At 38.3% G+C, this 14241-nt stretch overlaps 1 protein-coding gene across 2 annotated transcripts in view; it reads left to right on the top strand.

The window, feature by feature from the left end:
- The window catches only part of TGFBR3 (transforming growth factor beta receptor 3), a 127009-nt gene that overhangs the window by 97194 nt on the left and 15574 nt on the right, over positions 1 to 14241 (top strand). Inside the window, exons 8-14 of one of the 2 annotated variants that reach the window (XM_074906555.1) lie at positions 4969 to 5158; positions 6292 to 6614; positions 7306 to 7455; positions 9242 to 9373; positions 9632 to 9799; positions 12443 to 12742; positions 13540 to 13660. In XM_074906555.1, coding sequence (XP_074762656.1) covers positions 4969 to 5158; positions 6292 to 6614; positions 7306 to 7455; positions 9242 to 9373; positions 9632 to 9799; positions 12443 to 12742; positions 13540 to 13660 — 1384 coding nt within the window. Of the gene's footprint in view, positions 1 to 4968; positions 5159 to 6288; positions 6615 to 7305; positions 7456 to 9241; positions 9374 to 9631; positions 9800 to 12442; positions 12743 to 13539; positions 13661 to 14241 lie in introns of both variants that reach the window. The other variant, XM_074906554.1, reaches the window with a different exon arrangement.

Below are 14241 nucleotides of genomic sequence, written 5' to 3'. Positions count from 1 at the left end.
GTGGTTAGTGCAAGGATTTAAGGTCTATGTCTTTTTGTCTTCTGTTGAAGTACCCTAAACACCGAGCTGGATCTTCATCTCCCTTTTTGCTGTTGCTTTGTTGAGTTGGATCTACAGGTTCATCTCAGAAGTTGGAAAGATGCCTGTGAGTGTAGAATGGATACTCCTAGATGCACAGCACACACCCACATCCCTTTAGAAGTGGAAATTTTTTTACTTCATCCACTTGTGGTTGTAATATTCTCTAGCTCTCTTCCTTGCCAGTACTTCTGTCCCCAGGAAGTGTTTAGTCAAATTGACCTCACCTCTCCTTAGACCACAAATAATAAGTTTTTAAAAAATTAAAACCAGGATCTCTAAAGCTAAACGTCTGCAACTATACTTACGCATAATTGGAGGTTCTGATTCAGAATGATTTTTGGTGCAGACTTTGTGGCTCAGCACCATTTCTACTAAGAAAATGTTTTCTCTTGCTCTGAAATAAATAAAATTGGACTGATCTTGCAGCCTATAAATGTGTGGCCCATTTCTGTCTCAAGTGTCATTTAGGAACACATTGTACAGTTGAGCTGAATGTTTGCTCAGGACCACCCAACAGCCTCCTGATTAGCAGTTTTGCAGTAATTCAGATACATTTTCAAACTCCAGCTATTTGTATGTATAAGAATTTCACTTTGTTTAGTAGCTTTCTCCTTTTCATGTGTGCAAGGGAAATTCTGACAGGTTCCAAAGGCTGCTTGATCTAAATCTCCTAAGAGGATAGATTGGTAGGCAGGATTTCATGCTAGATTTTGGGAATGAGGGAAATAAAAGGAAATAAATTATGGTGTTGCTTAGAAAATGGAATGGAAAAATTACTTTGGATGGATGGTGAAATTCCCTTTTGATCCCTGACACATCTTTATCCTACAGAGAGGAAAGGATATTCTGGTCATTCTGTAGGTCCTAAATAATCAGCCCTTAAAGAGAAAGATCAAGGTTAGTTGCCCAGGATTGCCATACATGTAAGCAGAAGGACAAAAAACAATGCTTGACTTGAAAGTTTCATTCTGAGTTATTACATAAAATTCACCATGGTATACTGGGTCTTTTTCTATTTTCACAGGATAGAGAATTGTACATTAGTTTACTCATGCTTGGAGATAGCCAAAGTGCCATATTTCATATTGAAATGCTGGGTTTTAACCCCAAGCCCCAAATGAAGGTTAACATGTGGGTGATTCCCACAGCCCTTCACAAAGGGGGGGTGAGCTTACCTTTAGGCTTCCCTCCAGGGTGCGGCCTTGCAGACAGAGCCCTTGGGTAAATGAGCCCCAGGTGTCTGCATTCAGTAAACAAGGGTCAGGTGTCCCACTGAGGGATAAAAGCTGGGACCCCTGCAGGGAGGGGCAGTGTCTGTCTGTGAGGTGGAGGCACTTTGCAGAGTTCCCTGTTGGGGAAGGACCTCCTGCCTCCCTGGGACTGGGCTCCAGTCAGGTCTGGCTTTTGTAAATGTGGGCTGTGTAGAGATTCAGTGTGTGGCTTCCTTGGTCTTACGTATTTGGCTTGTTGACTCAGTTGTCTCCTGTCCCTTCTATGAGAGACTGCATGTCACCATTTATTCCACCTGTTGTTGGTTGTGTGGTGTTGTTGGGGTCAGTGGGATTGATGTTGATTATGTATAGTCTGACTGACTTGTTTGTACCCCCAGCACTCACCCACGTACTGACCCTTTTGTATCAAATACAACTTGGTTATTGGTTCATCTTTATGTTGGCTGTGTCCTTTATGCTAGGCCTAATAATTGGCAAAACACATATCCATGAAGCTGCCTCTTTACGAATGATGAATTTTCAGGGAAAGGAATTCTAGAGAATTTAGCAATGTCTGAAGTGCTGCACTTGACTATAGAAAAACAAGACTGCTATTCTTTTAAAAGTTCTGCTTTATTAATTATTGAAAGTATAGGTAAAAAGTATAAGTGAAAATTGTTTCTGTAATGAGTGGCAGAAGATAAATTTTATTTAGATTAACAAAAAGAGAAAGGAATGCTATATATGGAAATGTCAGTATATAAAAGTCTTCGTATGTTTATGTCAGGATTTGGGAGTAACTGTTTGCTATACTGCTTCATTTATATAGATGCTTCATTTTCTGAATGTTTGTTTGCTCTCCTTTTATTTAGAGGGGGTGTGTGAGACAGAACTAAACACCCCCATGTCATTAAAAAGCCTGTACATTCAGTATTTGGAATCTGCTCCTATCTCTATTAAACTGAAGTCCTTCCCAAGCCCAAATTTAGACAATGCATAAAAACATTACTAAACAATTAGGTAATGTTTCACAATGTTCTTTTTATTAGTTGAAGCAGTTCCATGCACTTCAATTTTCCTAACTTCTTGCCCTCGGTACAAATCAGAACTGTCTTCAGGGGATTGGCAAATCAAGAGGGAAAGGTTAGTGCTAAGCTGTCTCAAACCCAGGACTGTCAGTTATTAAGGTCTAAGTTCATAGAAAAAAAATTAAAAATACTTTTTAGGTCATCTAGCACATCTCCCTTTAGCTTTTCTTGAAGCTCTAAGAGAGTATGGACACAAAACTAAGTAAAATGGGAATAGTTTAGGTAAAGTAATTAATTGCACATAATGTATGGGCAATGCTTTCCTTCCAGCCTGTGTTTAACTCCTGTTTGCAGTCAGTCCTTACGTCAAACCCCGTGCAGTGCTTCTGTGCTTGTGGACTACCTGCCGTTCACATTGCTTCCTTTGGATTCCATGTCCTTTTACAAAGCTGTGGGTCGCACTGTGGACAAGGAAGCGAAATTGTAGAAAGAAAATAAGTGTCTTGAGGGGTGAAGAGTGAGAGAGGGGAAATGCGCAGAATAAACCTGTGAGGGTTTCAAACGCTTGGAGGGACTGTTCTTTACATGAGAACAACGGCCCACCACTTTCTGAAATGTTGCCTTTCTGTTCTGAGTAGGTTAGTAGGTAGCTCTGAATACCTGGTTTCATACACTGCGTGTGAAGGTGTTTGCAGAGCAAGTGAAGGAAGGTATGTCTATTCCAGGAAGCCCTTGTGCTTGGTTTTGTTTCATTGAGGAGATGCAGGGCTGAACATTTACAGGCTCAGCCTGGAGTGGAGAGGTATAAACAAGCCCTGGAAATGGTCATGTGCCAGCTAGAACAGTAAAATTCTGAGATAATATTTGTTCAGCTGTCACCTCATGACAAAAAATAAAAGGAAGACAGAGAGGGAGATTCAGCAAAGTTGGGGTAATGTGATAATTCCAACTAGTCAAAGCTGTGTGGTAGTATGAAAATGTATGGTAAATCATATCCAGATTTGTATCTATTGAAGAATAAAAGATTATTTGATCCAAAACAGTAGTAATGCACTAAAATTAGGATACCTATTGCTTCCTTTTTGTTTCTTATCTTCAGTGGCCTTTGCTGGTCATTGATAACTGTACTGGTAACAGTATCCTCAAACCAGGCACTGTACCTAAAATTACCTTTAAACTTCAATTGTGAAGCTGTGAGTGTCTAAAGGGTGCAGAAACTATGCTGTTCCATCAGGACTCTCTATGAGCTTTATTCACTTTGTTCAAAAGCTCTGTTTCTGAGGTCAGGTAGAGAACTGCAGATGGGCTCTCTGATGCCAGGTAGCAGGTCCGTACAACCATGGTCTGAAAGTGTTTTGGACAAGAGGTCAGTGCAGTCAATGTTTTGATGTTCTAGAGTGAAAGAGAATTAAGATTTGTTCACATTGAGGGAATCCAGTGGGGATTTACAAAAATGTAGCCAATATGATAAGGTGATCAGGCATGAAGATGAAAGTGTTTGTTGTAGAGCATTTAAAGGTATCATCTGCATATAGGAAGTGCAAGTCAGTCACATTGAAGAATTGTTAAAACTGGGTCGTTGTGCCTTTCCTGCTGTGTGTATGTCTAGCCTGTTCTCTAGTTGTTGATGTGATGTTATAGTGATAATAGTAATGTTGTGAATGTAAAAATAAATATATTATTGGCTTTAGCTAATTTATTATACCAAGCACTTAAAAGCAAGTTAAAGTGTAATACCAGTGTATATTTTCTAACTGCCCCTCTAAGAGCTAAAGGTGCTTGTTATATTCCTTTGACTTGCATATTTGGACAAGAAAATTTGAAGTTTTGTAAAACATTTACAGGAAAACAAAAGCTAACTGACTCCGAGTCATCTGTGTTCCGTGACCAACTGTGAACCGTTATTTATAATTATTTAATATTAAAACTAAGAGGTCATCAAGTGCATTTATGAGTTTGCTGTATCAATGTATTTCTATAAAACTTATATTGTTAATTAAATTTTATTTATGTGCAGAAAGTATGTGTTGTCTTTTAAGTAGTTTGCCCTTGCATAAACGCGTGTGCTCTCATTTTTCTCTTAAGCATTTATTTCAGTCCTGTTTAACATGCTCAACATTTTGCAGGAGGCACACAACATTTCTACTATGAAACTCATTCAGAGAGTCAGAGTATTCTCAGTGGCAGCTGACTTTAAAGCATTGAACAAAATTTGAACAAAACATTTGAACAAAAGTTTTCCCATTATGTAGCTTAAGTAATGCTCTAATCAAGAAATGAAGGGGACATTTGAAAAATCAGTTGTCATCTTGAGTTGACTTCAGAAGTAATTTCAGCTGTTTTGAAGAAAATATGGCATTATACAAATGGCTGTAAATATGTATTTCTCCTTTAGGGATTAACAGTTTCTGACTATCTTGATTTATTGTACTGCAGGCAGCAGCTAGGAGGAAGGGGGGGCTTTTCTCCCTGTGTGCAGCAGCTCTGTGCCTAAGATGGCAGAGTTTAGTTTAGTTCCCAGGTGCTCTCAGTTTGCTGTTATTTAATAGAGTAAAAACAGAGTAAAAAATATGTTCATTCAGTGTCACTGTTCCATTTTAAGTATCACTAAATGGTAAATCATGAAATAAGTTTTCCTTTGTTTGCAGACATCAAATAGTATTGGCTTTGGAAAGGAAATGGAACGATCCATGACTATGAGTAAATTAATAATACCTGATATTCCCTCATCGCATGAGAGTTTGATCAAGTGGGCTTATGAGCATAACTATAGTCCAGTTACGTCCTACACAAAAGCCCCTGTTGCTAACAGATTTCATCTGCAACTGGAAGATACAGGTAAACTTGAAGATGGACTTTTATCATATAGAAAAACAATATACCTTGTATTTCCAAGAATATGATAATTTGATAGGTGCTTTCTCAGTTTTGAAACTTTGTTGTTGGGGGTTGCAGTACTTTAACGGCTCATCATCAAGAATGCTGGTTAAAAAAAAATCTGAGGCTTTTTGATTAGAAAAGTCCAGGCAATTGTATTGTTTCCTGAAATGCTGGTGGAATTAAATGGTTGTAGTTTATCCAACTCACAAGCCATTATAGCTGACTGTGCTCAGTGTTCACTAAAATGGATATCTTGTTAAATCAAAGCTGGATTTATGAACTTTTTCTTGTTCTTAAAAGTATGAACATAGTGTTTCCTTGAGAAAATCAAATTTTTTAATTGTTTTCAGAAAAAAACTAGCTTACCAAAAAATCTGAGCAAATGAAATAAATACAGCTGTTAAAAAAAAATAGTTATTTGGCTAAAGTCATGGCCGATGCAGGTCTCTTGAAGCGAGTGGAATTGTATCTGCGTTTACACCAATTCTAAATTTCAATCACTAAAAATATTGTTCAGCTGTTTTGATAAAACTTATGGTCACATTACTTTTATCATTTGTACTCTCATTTCTGTCCTGAGCAGTTGCATATATAAGCCAGTAGATAGATAGTGTTCTCATTTACTCAGTATAAAGTTAACTCTTGTTTAGCTTCACTCTGATTATGTAAGTAGTTCCACAACAGTGGAGTGACTGAATTTGTGATGGAGGTAGTGGAAGAATTTCACCCAATGATTTGCTTATTTGCTGAATGTGATGTTTCTTTTACCTATGTGGCTGTCTTTTGCATATAATAGGCCCACTCCTCAAAGTTTATTTTCACCTCTTGGTGGACAGATTTCTAGCAGGGACTAAATATAACAAGATGAGATGCCTCGGTAACAACTAAATCCTTAGTGGAGGAATTGTGGCTAGTTACCTGAAAAGTACAAAGATGCTGCTTTGGATGCCCTTCAAGAGCTTCCTTTCTGGATTTTTTTTTTTTTTTTGTATGAAAGTGATTAATTCTGGATACTTTTAGGAAAAATATCTAATAACCTAATGTTCTTTTTTTTCCTCTCCCTCTTCCCCCCCACCCCCCCATCTTAGAAGAGATGAATGATGAAGAAGACCATTCGCTTCCTCCAGAGCTGACAGAATTGCTGGGTGCTAACCCACTACCTGCCCCAAAGAATCCTGCATTGAGTGATGGCCTGACTTTTCCTTTTCACATTAACAGAGGAAGACATGACACAGTGGGAGAAGGAATCTTCCCATCCAGGGACTCAGTAGATACATTAATAAATCATGACTTTGAGCATTCCCTCTCAAAACACCAAGAACCTGAAGAGGTTCAGGGCAGTGCTGATGTGGCCCTGTCAATAAAGTGTGATGACAAAGTCATGACAGTAGCTGTAGAAAAAGACTCTCTGCAGGTTGGTGTGATCTCAAATTTGGGCAGGCTTTTTTGGGCAGACCATTTTATTTGTATTTTGATTGAAAAATAAACATTCTAAGATCTGCAGCCATCACCACCTAACTGCCCAAGCAATACTTTGATGAGGAAACTGTACTGTAGATATTCTTTGCCATAACTCAGGGTCATGTTTCCTCTTCCCAGCAATCTGGTAGTTTGTAGAGGGATTTCTGATTAAAGCTTTGCTTTATCAAAGCAAACCAAACTTTAAAGTCGATTCTCTCAAAAAAAATTACTGTACTCAACCATCATCAGTTTTTCATCTCCAAAGTACAAAGAAGCTGCTTTTGATAGCTGTGTGGGACCTGAATAGATCTCTTTACCATCTACCAGCTGACAGGTTGCTTGTGTCCACTCGTATTGTGGAAAAGAGCCTGATACAGACAGCATTTTTAGCTCATTTCAGACCAAACAGAGTCAGCATTATTAATCAGCAGATTAATAATGAACCTGTTGTTTTCTTTGTTCCTTGTTACATTTATTCCCTGTCTGTCACGTATAACAGGGTTTTGAGAGTGACCTTCCCTGGATGTCAGTACAATGAACTTCACTTCCTTGTATCAGCAGTCATGAACAGTATTCTGAGCTGCACTTTAAGTAAGAGCCTAACACAATTGTGTTTCAGCACTTACAAAGCGTCTTTGTTTCAGGCTAGCGGCTACACAAGGACAGAACTCTCGCTGCTGGATCACTCTTGCAAAGCCAGGATGAATGGTACCCATTTCATTTTGGAGTCTTTGCTGAACAAATGTGGGACTCGGACAGCATATATCTTGAACAAGATTGTTTATTTTAACTCTGTGAGTATTTTACAAAGAGGAACCACATTCTGCATTGCGCATCATAGTGGTACAAGGAAGCCATTGTAGTTAGCTTTAGTCTTAGGAAAAAGGAGGTGTCCTGACCTTTTCCTGTCTAGCTCAAACCTGGTTGCAGCTACAGTCCCTGTATTCAAGGAGGTATCAAGACTGCACATTCAGTGTGCTCTTGTGGTTAGATAGTATCCTAAAGCAAAAAGGAGGAAGTGGAGTTAAATACTTTTATAAAACTGCATGTCTGTGCTTTGAGGACCATCTGTACCAGCTTCAGGGAAGTTGCACCAGCTTTCAGCTTTCCCTATGCAGCTTTGATATACCCATGCATGAATAGTATTACATAGCTGTAAGGAGGAATAGGAATGAAGTTCTGTGACTGGCAAAGCAATGCCATTTGATTCATATGCTGAATTATTTTAAGTAAAATTTTTTTATTTCAAAACTGTGTGTGAAAAAGGCTTTCCAAATGTGAGGAAAAGACATTATCTGTGCATGCTTCTTGCATGATTTGGATTTGTATTTGCTATCAGTTGAGGTACATGATGAAGAGACTCGAGTACTTGTATATGAGTGATGATGCTAAGGAGCCCAGTTAGGTTCTAAGTGGCTGCTTCCAGACTGGCTCAGCTTATAAGATTGAATACAGTGCAGCTAGTCTGGGTTGGAAAGTAATGACACGCTTGTCTTGCTGAGCTTTCCAGTACATAGAAGTAACCTTGGCAAATGATGGAAAGCCTGTGGTCCAATCCAAACACAGCTAAGGCAATCTGATCTGATCTTGCCTGGTTAAAACTGTTCTATGCTGGCAAGTCTGTAGCACCTAACTTTAGAAACAGGCCCAAACCAAAACGGTGGATAGAAACATCTCCAGACTGCAGAACAGCATGTGTCCAGAGCTAAATACTGTGATTGTCCTTGTATTCTATTATGGCCCAAACTAAAATCAATATTTGCCTCCTCTCCTTTCTTCATCATGTCTTTTTATAGTCTTGGCTACTCACTTAACTTTGAATCATGTATGGTATCTTCCAGAATTTGGGACCATTTCTCCTAAAAAATAAACACCATGCAGTGGAGTCTCAAAGAGTGCATGTCACTTCTTAGCAGTTGCTCTAGGTCCAAGAAAACAAAGATGAACTCGTAGAAGGGAGGGGACTAACTGAAGAGCTGCAGGGCATACTGAACTAGAGTGCAGAACATTGGAAAATAAAACCAGGAATTTTCAGGTGAAGAAATGGAGAAGTGTGCAAAGGAGGAGAAAAAAATCAGTAAAAATTCAGATAAAAATGAAGAAGGGAAAAATGAAGAAAGGGACATCATATTTTTTGGTGTACATCTCTGAAAAAAATATTCAAATGACAAGAAAAAAATCCTTTAATGACCTTAACACAGTGATTTTCCATGAATGCATTAAAGAAAACTAAGTTGCAAAAAATCACTTTAGAAAACCATTTCTTTTTTCAGTGTTGGTTATAGAAATACCAGAAATAGAATGGAAATGCTAGGCTGTTCATTCAGACACCAGCACCCAGACTGGTGCCTTTGCTGGCTCTGAATTCTGGAAAAAAACTAAGGGGTGTTCTCTAAATATAACCTACGTATCTTACATGCTCAGCACAAGGCCGTTTAAGATGTGCTTTCACCATCTGCTTAGCTGGTGCACTTCTTTTGGCCTTTGCTTTGTTCTGAAGAGAGAAGAACATAATAACCATGAAGAGAGAATGCTCAGTTATCACCTAATTTTATGCGTTTGCAAATACCTTTTGTGCAGATTGTCATTCAGCTGTCATCACCAGCTGAAAGCAGTGGCTTTGATGATGATGACATGGAATCAGGTGATAATGGATTTCCAGGGGATGCTGATGAGGGAGATGTTGCTTTCTCAAGCTGGCCTGAAATAGCGGTATGTAACTCTTGGGTTTGCACCTGACAGTAGAGAAATGCCTGTTGTAATAAGCACTTCCCATAAATCACATTGATTGTATAGCAATTAGTTTGTCTTTGAACACATTTCTTCTCACTTCTATTTCTTGTGACCCTGTTGAAGGTTTGCACTAAGTAGATGCAACATGGGAGGGCGTGTATTGTACACTCCAAATTTGTCGTTATCCAGCTACCACTCCTGACTCAGGATGTTATTGTTTTGGTTTTTTCATTTCAGTTTAATTGCACGTTGCACCAGCCAGAGGATGACAGAGGCATGTTCTGGCCTCCTGAACCACGCATCACCAATGTGACCTTCAACATGGAGCTGTACAAAACAGATCTGTTCCTTGCTCCCTCCCAAGGACTCTTCTCTGTTGCTGAGAATGGGCCAATATATGTAGAGGTAAAAGGCTTTCAAACTACAGGAAACATTTTGCAAGGCCATGAAACTGAGCCAGATCTGTTCTTGTCAGTTGAAAGGTCTCATTGTGCAGTTGCTTTAGGCAGACAGGTAGGTACTTTAGGCTGCAGAGAATAGAAACTGAGATAAGAAGCAGGACAATGTTTTGGGTCAAAATCAAAGGATTCTTGCAAAATGGATGAATTTAACTACAAGGTGAATTGGTCATTCTTGCCAAATCTGCTTTTCTGTTCTCTGAGCTCTTGCTCTGAACTGGCATTTCCTTATGAAGACTTCAGGGTTCATCTTATTGGGTAATATGGCTGAACCTGCTTAGAAAGCTGTAAAATGCAAAAAATGATTACGAGTCTCTGTGTCCATACGCTAGTGTTCTCGTGTGACAAAGTTAATATGGATTCTGATCTCTCTCTGATCCACTTACAAACACCAGTTACAATCCTTTTGAATGCTACCACATAAGATCTAACAGCTTTAGATAAATAAGACCAGCAAACTCAACAGCCAGGTACCCTTGCGTTTTGGACCTGGTAATATTTCCATGGGTTGCTAAGTTGCTTATGAAATCTGGGGAGTTTCAAACCAATACAGTCAGTATTTCAAAGATAGTCATGTGAATAGGATTCTGCATTTTTCAAATAATGGTAGGCATTAATAAATACAACATTGGCAATGAAGTTGTATCACTAATTTATAGATGAGTAAATCACAAGTGGTGAGCTATGGGCTTATAAGATCAGGAAAACTAGTATATTGACTGAAGCAGTGCTGTGCCATGTTTCTCTTGCCCAAGTTAGTTCCTCTTTGTGAGCTCATGTTGCACATGATAAGCATAGCGGCCCATTTGACATTGGAGCGGTTTTCTTCATTGTTTGAGTGTGTTGTATCTCTTCCCCATTCTCTACCCAGTGAAAAGTATTTAAGGCAGTTGAAGCAAAAAAAAAAAAAATTATATCATGCTCAGTTAAGAGTATGTTTATAAAAGACTTTTTTTAAATTTCATTTGGATAAAACTGGCTGCTTCCTTCAGCAATCTGGGATGAATCCCCCTGGCTCTGAGCCCTTTGGATTTGTCTGGGTTTGGAGCTGTTTATTCAGACAGATGTTCTGATTTCTTCATCACCTGTCCTGGCAGAAGCCTTTTTTTTTTTTTTTGTTTCTCCTTCTTGCACAGTGGAAAATCTGTACCAGTTTTGAACTTCTGTGACTCCTTTTTTAGCTGAAACAGATGATTTTTTTTCTTTTTTTTGTTTTGTTATTAACAAATATTTTTGGGGTTTGGTAAATAAATTGCTTAGGTCATAATCTGTAAGAAGTCTTTATCTCTGCTAAAAATGTTGGGGGTTTTGTATTTTAATATTTGGCTTTTTTTTTTTTGTTCTCTGCTGTCAATTTCTTATCATATTTTGGTCTCACCTTCCTCCTGTAGTTCTTTTCTTGAGATATCATTCATCCTTTTATTTACCTGATGGTGTTTCATGATACTGTAGTATGCCTGTCCTCCTTGCCATAATCTCTTTTTTGACTAGTTCACACCATCAACTTGTTTACCTGTCAGTATCTGTGGCTTGACTTTAATTTATCAGTCTTTATTTCTGTTCTCTTTAGATGATCTTTCTTGCTTAGATGCTTCAGCACATCCCATCATCTCTAATTTGATTGCTGATCACATAAGGGAGAGAAAAAAATGAGAAATGCCTCTATTCACTGCACAACTCATAGCATCCAAAAATTTCTGTATAGACCACAGGAAAATTTGGCAGGCTCTTTAAATATACATGCAGTGCATATGGATTAAGTACACATTTAAAGCACATTTCTTCTAAGGAAATGATTTCTTGTGGAACTGTTTTCACCAGGTAGTGTTAATGGTTAGGCACAACACTTCTGTTATTTATTAAGAACAACATGCTTCATTTGTTAGAAATTCCATTTGAATCTTTTTCCTAAATATTCTGTAGCATTTGTTGTCCGCGTTCCAGTCCAGCTGAACATCAGTGCTCTGGAATTTTGCAGTCTTAATCATTTTTCTTAAAAGAATATTAATTTTAGGCTTACAATAAACTAAAAAGATCATTTCAGAAGAAATTATGGCATTTCAGGAGGCTCCCCTACCCCCAGTCCAGGAATGCCACCCACACATCAGACCATGACCTCCTCTCTGCCTCTGCATTCCTCTCCTGGCTGGGGGTGGGTTCTCTGTTGTGTCTGTTGCTTTTATTTTTTTCTTTTTCATTAAAATTTCAAACAGATACAAAGACATGGAATTAGTAATTGACTTCCATACAGCTCTATTATGTCGGTGTGTCTAAGGGAAGAAGCACCATCTCAGGTGGCGGTCACAGTCATTACCTACCTGCCTGATCTGGACTGTGTTTTTCATCTGCTTTCGGAAATATAAGGGATTACTGTACTTATGCATGGTTATGCTATTAAACAGCCACTGATTTTCGAAACCACAGATTTTTTGACTCTGTTTGACAGTCTACCCTTAGTGTTTAGCTTTCAAAATAGTTCAGACTGGAAGTGGCACTGGAAAACTGCTTAAAAAATTGTTGAAAGCGTTAATGAAATGTGAACTTAAAATGTCATTTCTTAGGTCTTACCATCTCTTTCTTTTTAATGCAGGTGTCTGTGACTAAAGCTGACAGATCCTTGGGCTTCGCCATTCAAACATGCTTTGTTTCCCCATTTTCAAATCCAGATAGAATGTCTGACTACACCATTATAGAAAACATTTGTCCTAAAGATGAATCTGTTAAATTCTACAGTGTCGAGAAGGTGAACTTTCCAATACCACATGCACAGAAGGACAAAAAAAGATTTAGCTTCGTGTTTAAACCAATGTTCAACATCTCACTGCTCTTTCTTCACTGCGAGTTGACTTTGTGTACAAATAAAGACAAAGATACTCAAGGACTGCCAAGGGTCAGTAATTTATTAGTCTAAACTTCTGATTTAGGGGAGAATAAGATATTATTTTCATCTGAAATTTGAAGTCAATAAATGTTTTTCTATGGAATTGATATAATGAACATGATATCTCTAGGCTCAAGTTATGATGCTGTGCATTTTGACTGTGTAATATACAGTTTCTGTTTAAATTTCATTAGGTGGTTACATGAGATAAGTAGAAATTGCTTTATATTATGCAAGTGGTTCAGATTTATCATTACTGTCCATATCGCATCCATATTCAAAGTGAAAAAAAGTTAGCTTTAATTTCCAAAACTGTGCATAATATCAGATAATATTGCAATCTGATTGTTGCAAAAGGGCATTGCTGAATTTTGATTTGTAGCTAATGGAAATGGCTCTAAATTAGTTGTTAAAGAATTTGTTCTAAGAATATTTTACTCTGAGGTTTTTGCACATCTCCCTTAAAATGTGGCGGGGGTTTTAAGGGGTTTGTCATTTGTTGGTGGCCACAGTTTCGGCTATGAGATTTTTAAAAAACATTTATCCTAAATAAAATAATTACTATCATTTAAGTTCAGTAGTAACACTCTGGAAAAGGTTAGAGGGTCCTTGATGAAGGCAAGGGTTGCATCCTAAAGCAGAGCTAAGAATTACCTTTGCCAGTACATTACACAGGGGTGGTTTGGAGGTTTTCCTCTTTTTTTTGGTAAATAATACAGGATAAAACTGATAAGGAGGCGGCTGGCACAGCTGTCCTAGCAGATGGGTGACTCTCTGACCTCACACGCTGTTTTTCCCACTCGCAGTGCATTCCTCCTGATGAAGCTTGCACCTCTCTCAATGTGGATATTATCTTGGCCATGATGCACAACAAGAAAACCTTCACCAAGCCTCTTGTTGTAATAACACATGAAGGAAAACCAGAAGGTATGAAAATGAGCTTGAACTGTTTGTTAAAACTAAATATCATATATTGTGTATACATGTTATATTATGTATACATACAGCCGCTTGAAATGAGAGAGTACTCTTAAGTATGTGACATTGTATAATCTTGTGGTGATACTGTGTTTGTAAGATGTTATTTGTTTAGACATCTCCCTAGCAGCCATCATCATGGCAGTTCGTTGCCATTTTTAAACTGTCTTTATTGATCTCTGGGCACGTGGTTTTGCTAGGCATTGAGAAAGGAATACCGTACTACACAACAGTATGGGTTTCAGAACTATGAATACAGCAGTAGCACTTCCAGCAACTTCTTGTTGCCCAGAGATCAAAGGCAGTGCTCTGCTCCCTGCTGTATCATTTGTTTATTGTGCTTGTAAATGCATATTTAGAAATAACAACAATGGAATTACAAAGTATGGAGGATGCTAGAGCCTGATAAGTTTGTAAAGCAAAGAGGTGGCCACCAGACAGAAGCTCATGACTGTTGAACTATTAAGAGCGAAAGATGAGATGCACAGAAGTATTGTAGCACCACTTTGGTGGGACTTGTTTGATTATGT

The sequence above is a fragment of the Athene noctua genome, chromosome 5 (assembly GCF_965140245.1).
Source record: "Athene noctua chromosome 5, bAthNoc1.hap1.1, whole genome shotgun sequence".
NCBI classification, from domain to species: Eukaryota; Metazoa; Chordata; class Aves; order Strigiformes; family Strigidae; genus Athene; species Athene noctua.
Note: the sequence above shows the minus strand (reverse complement) of the source record. Positions and strands in the feature narration are given on the sequence as shown.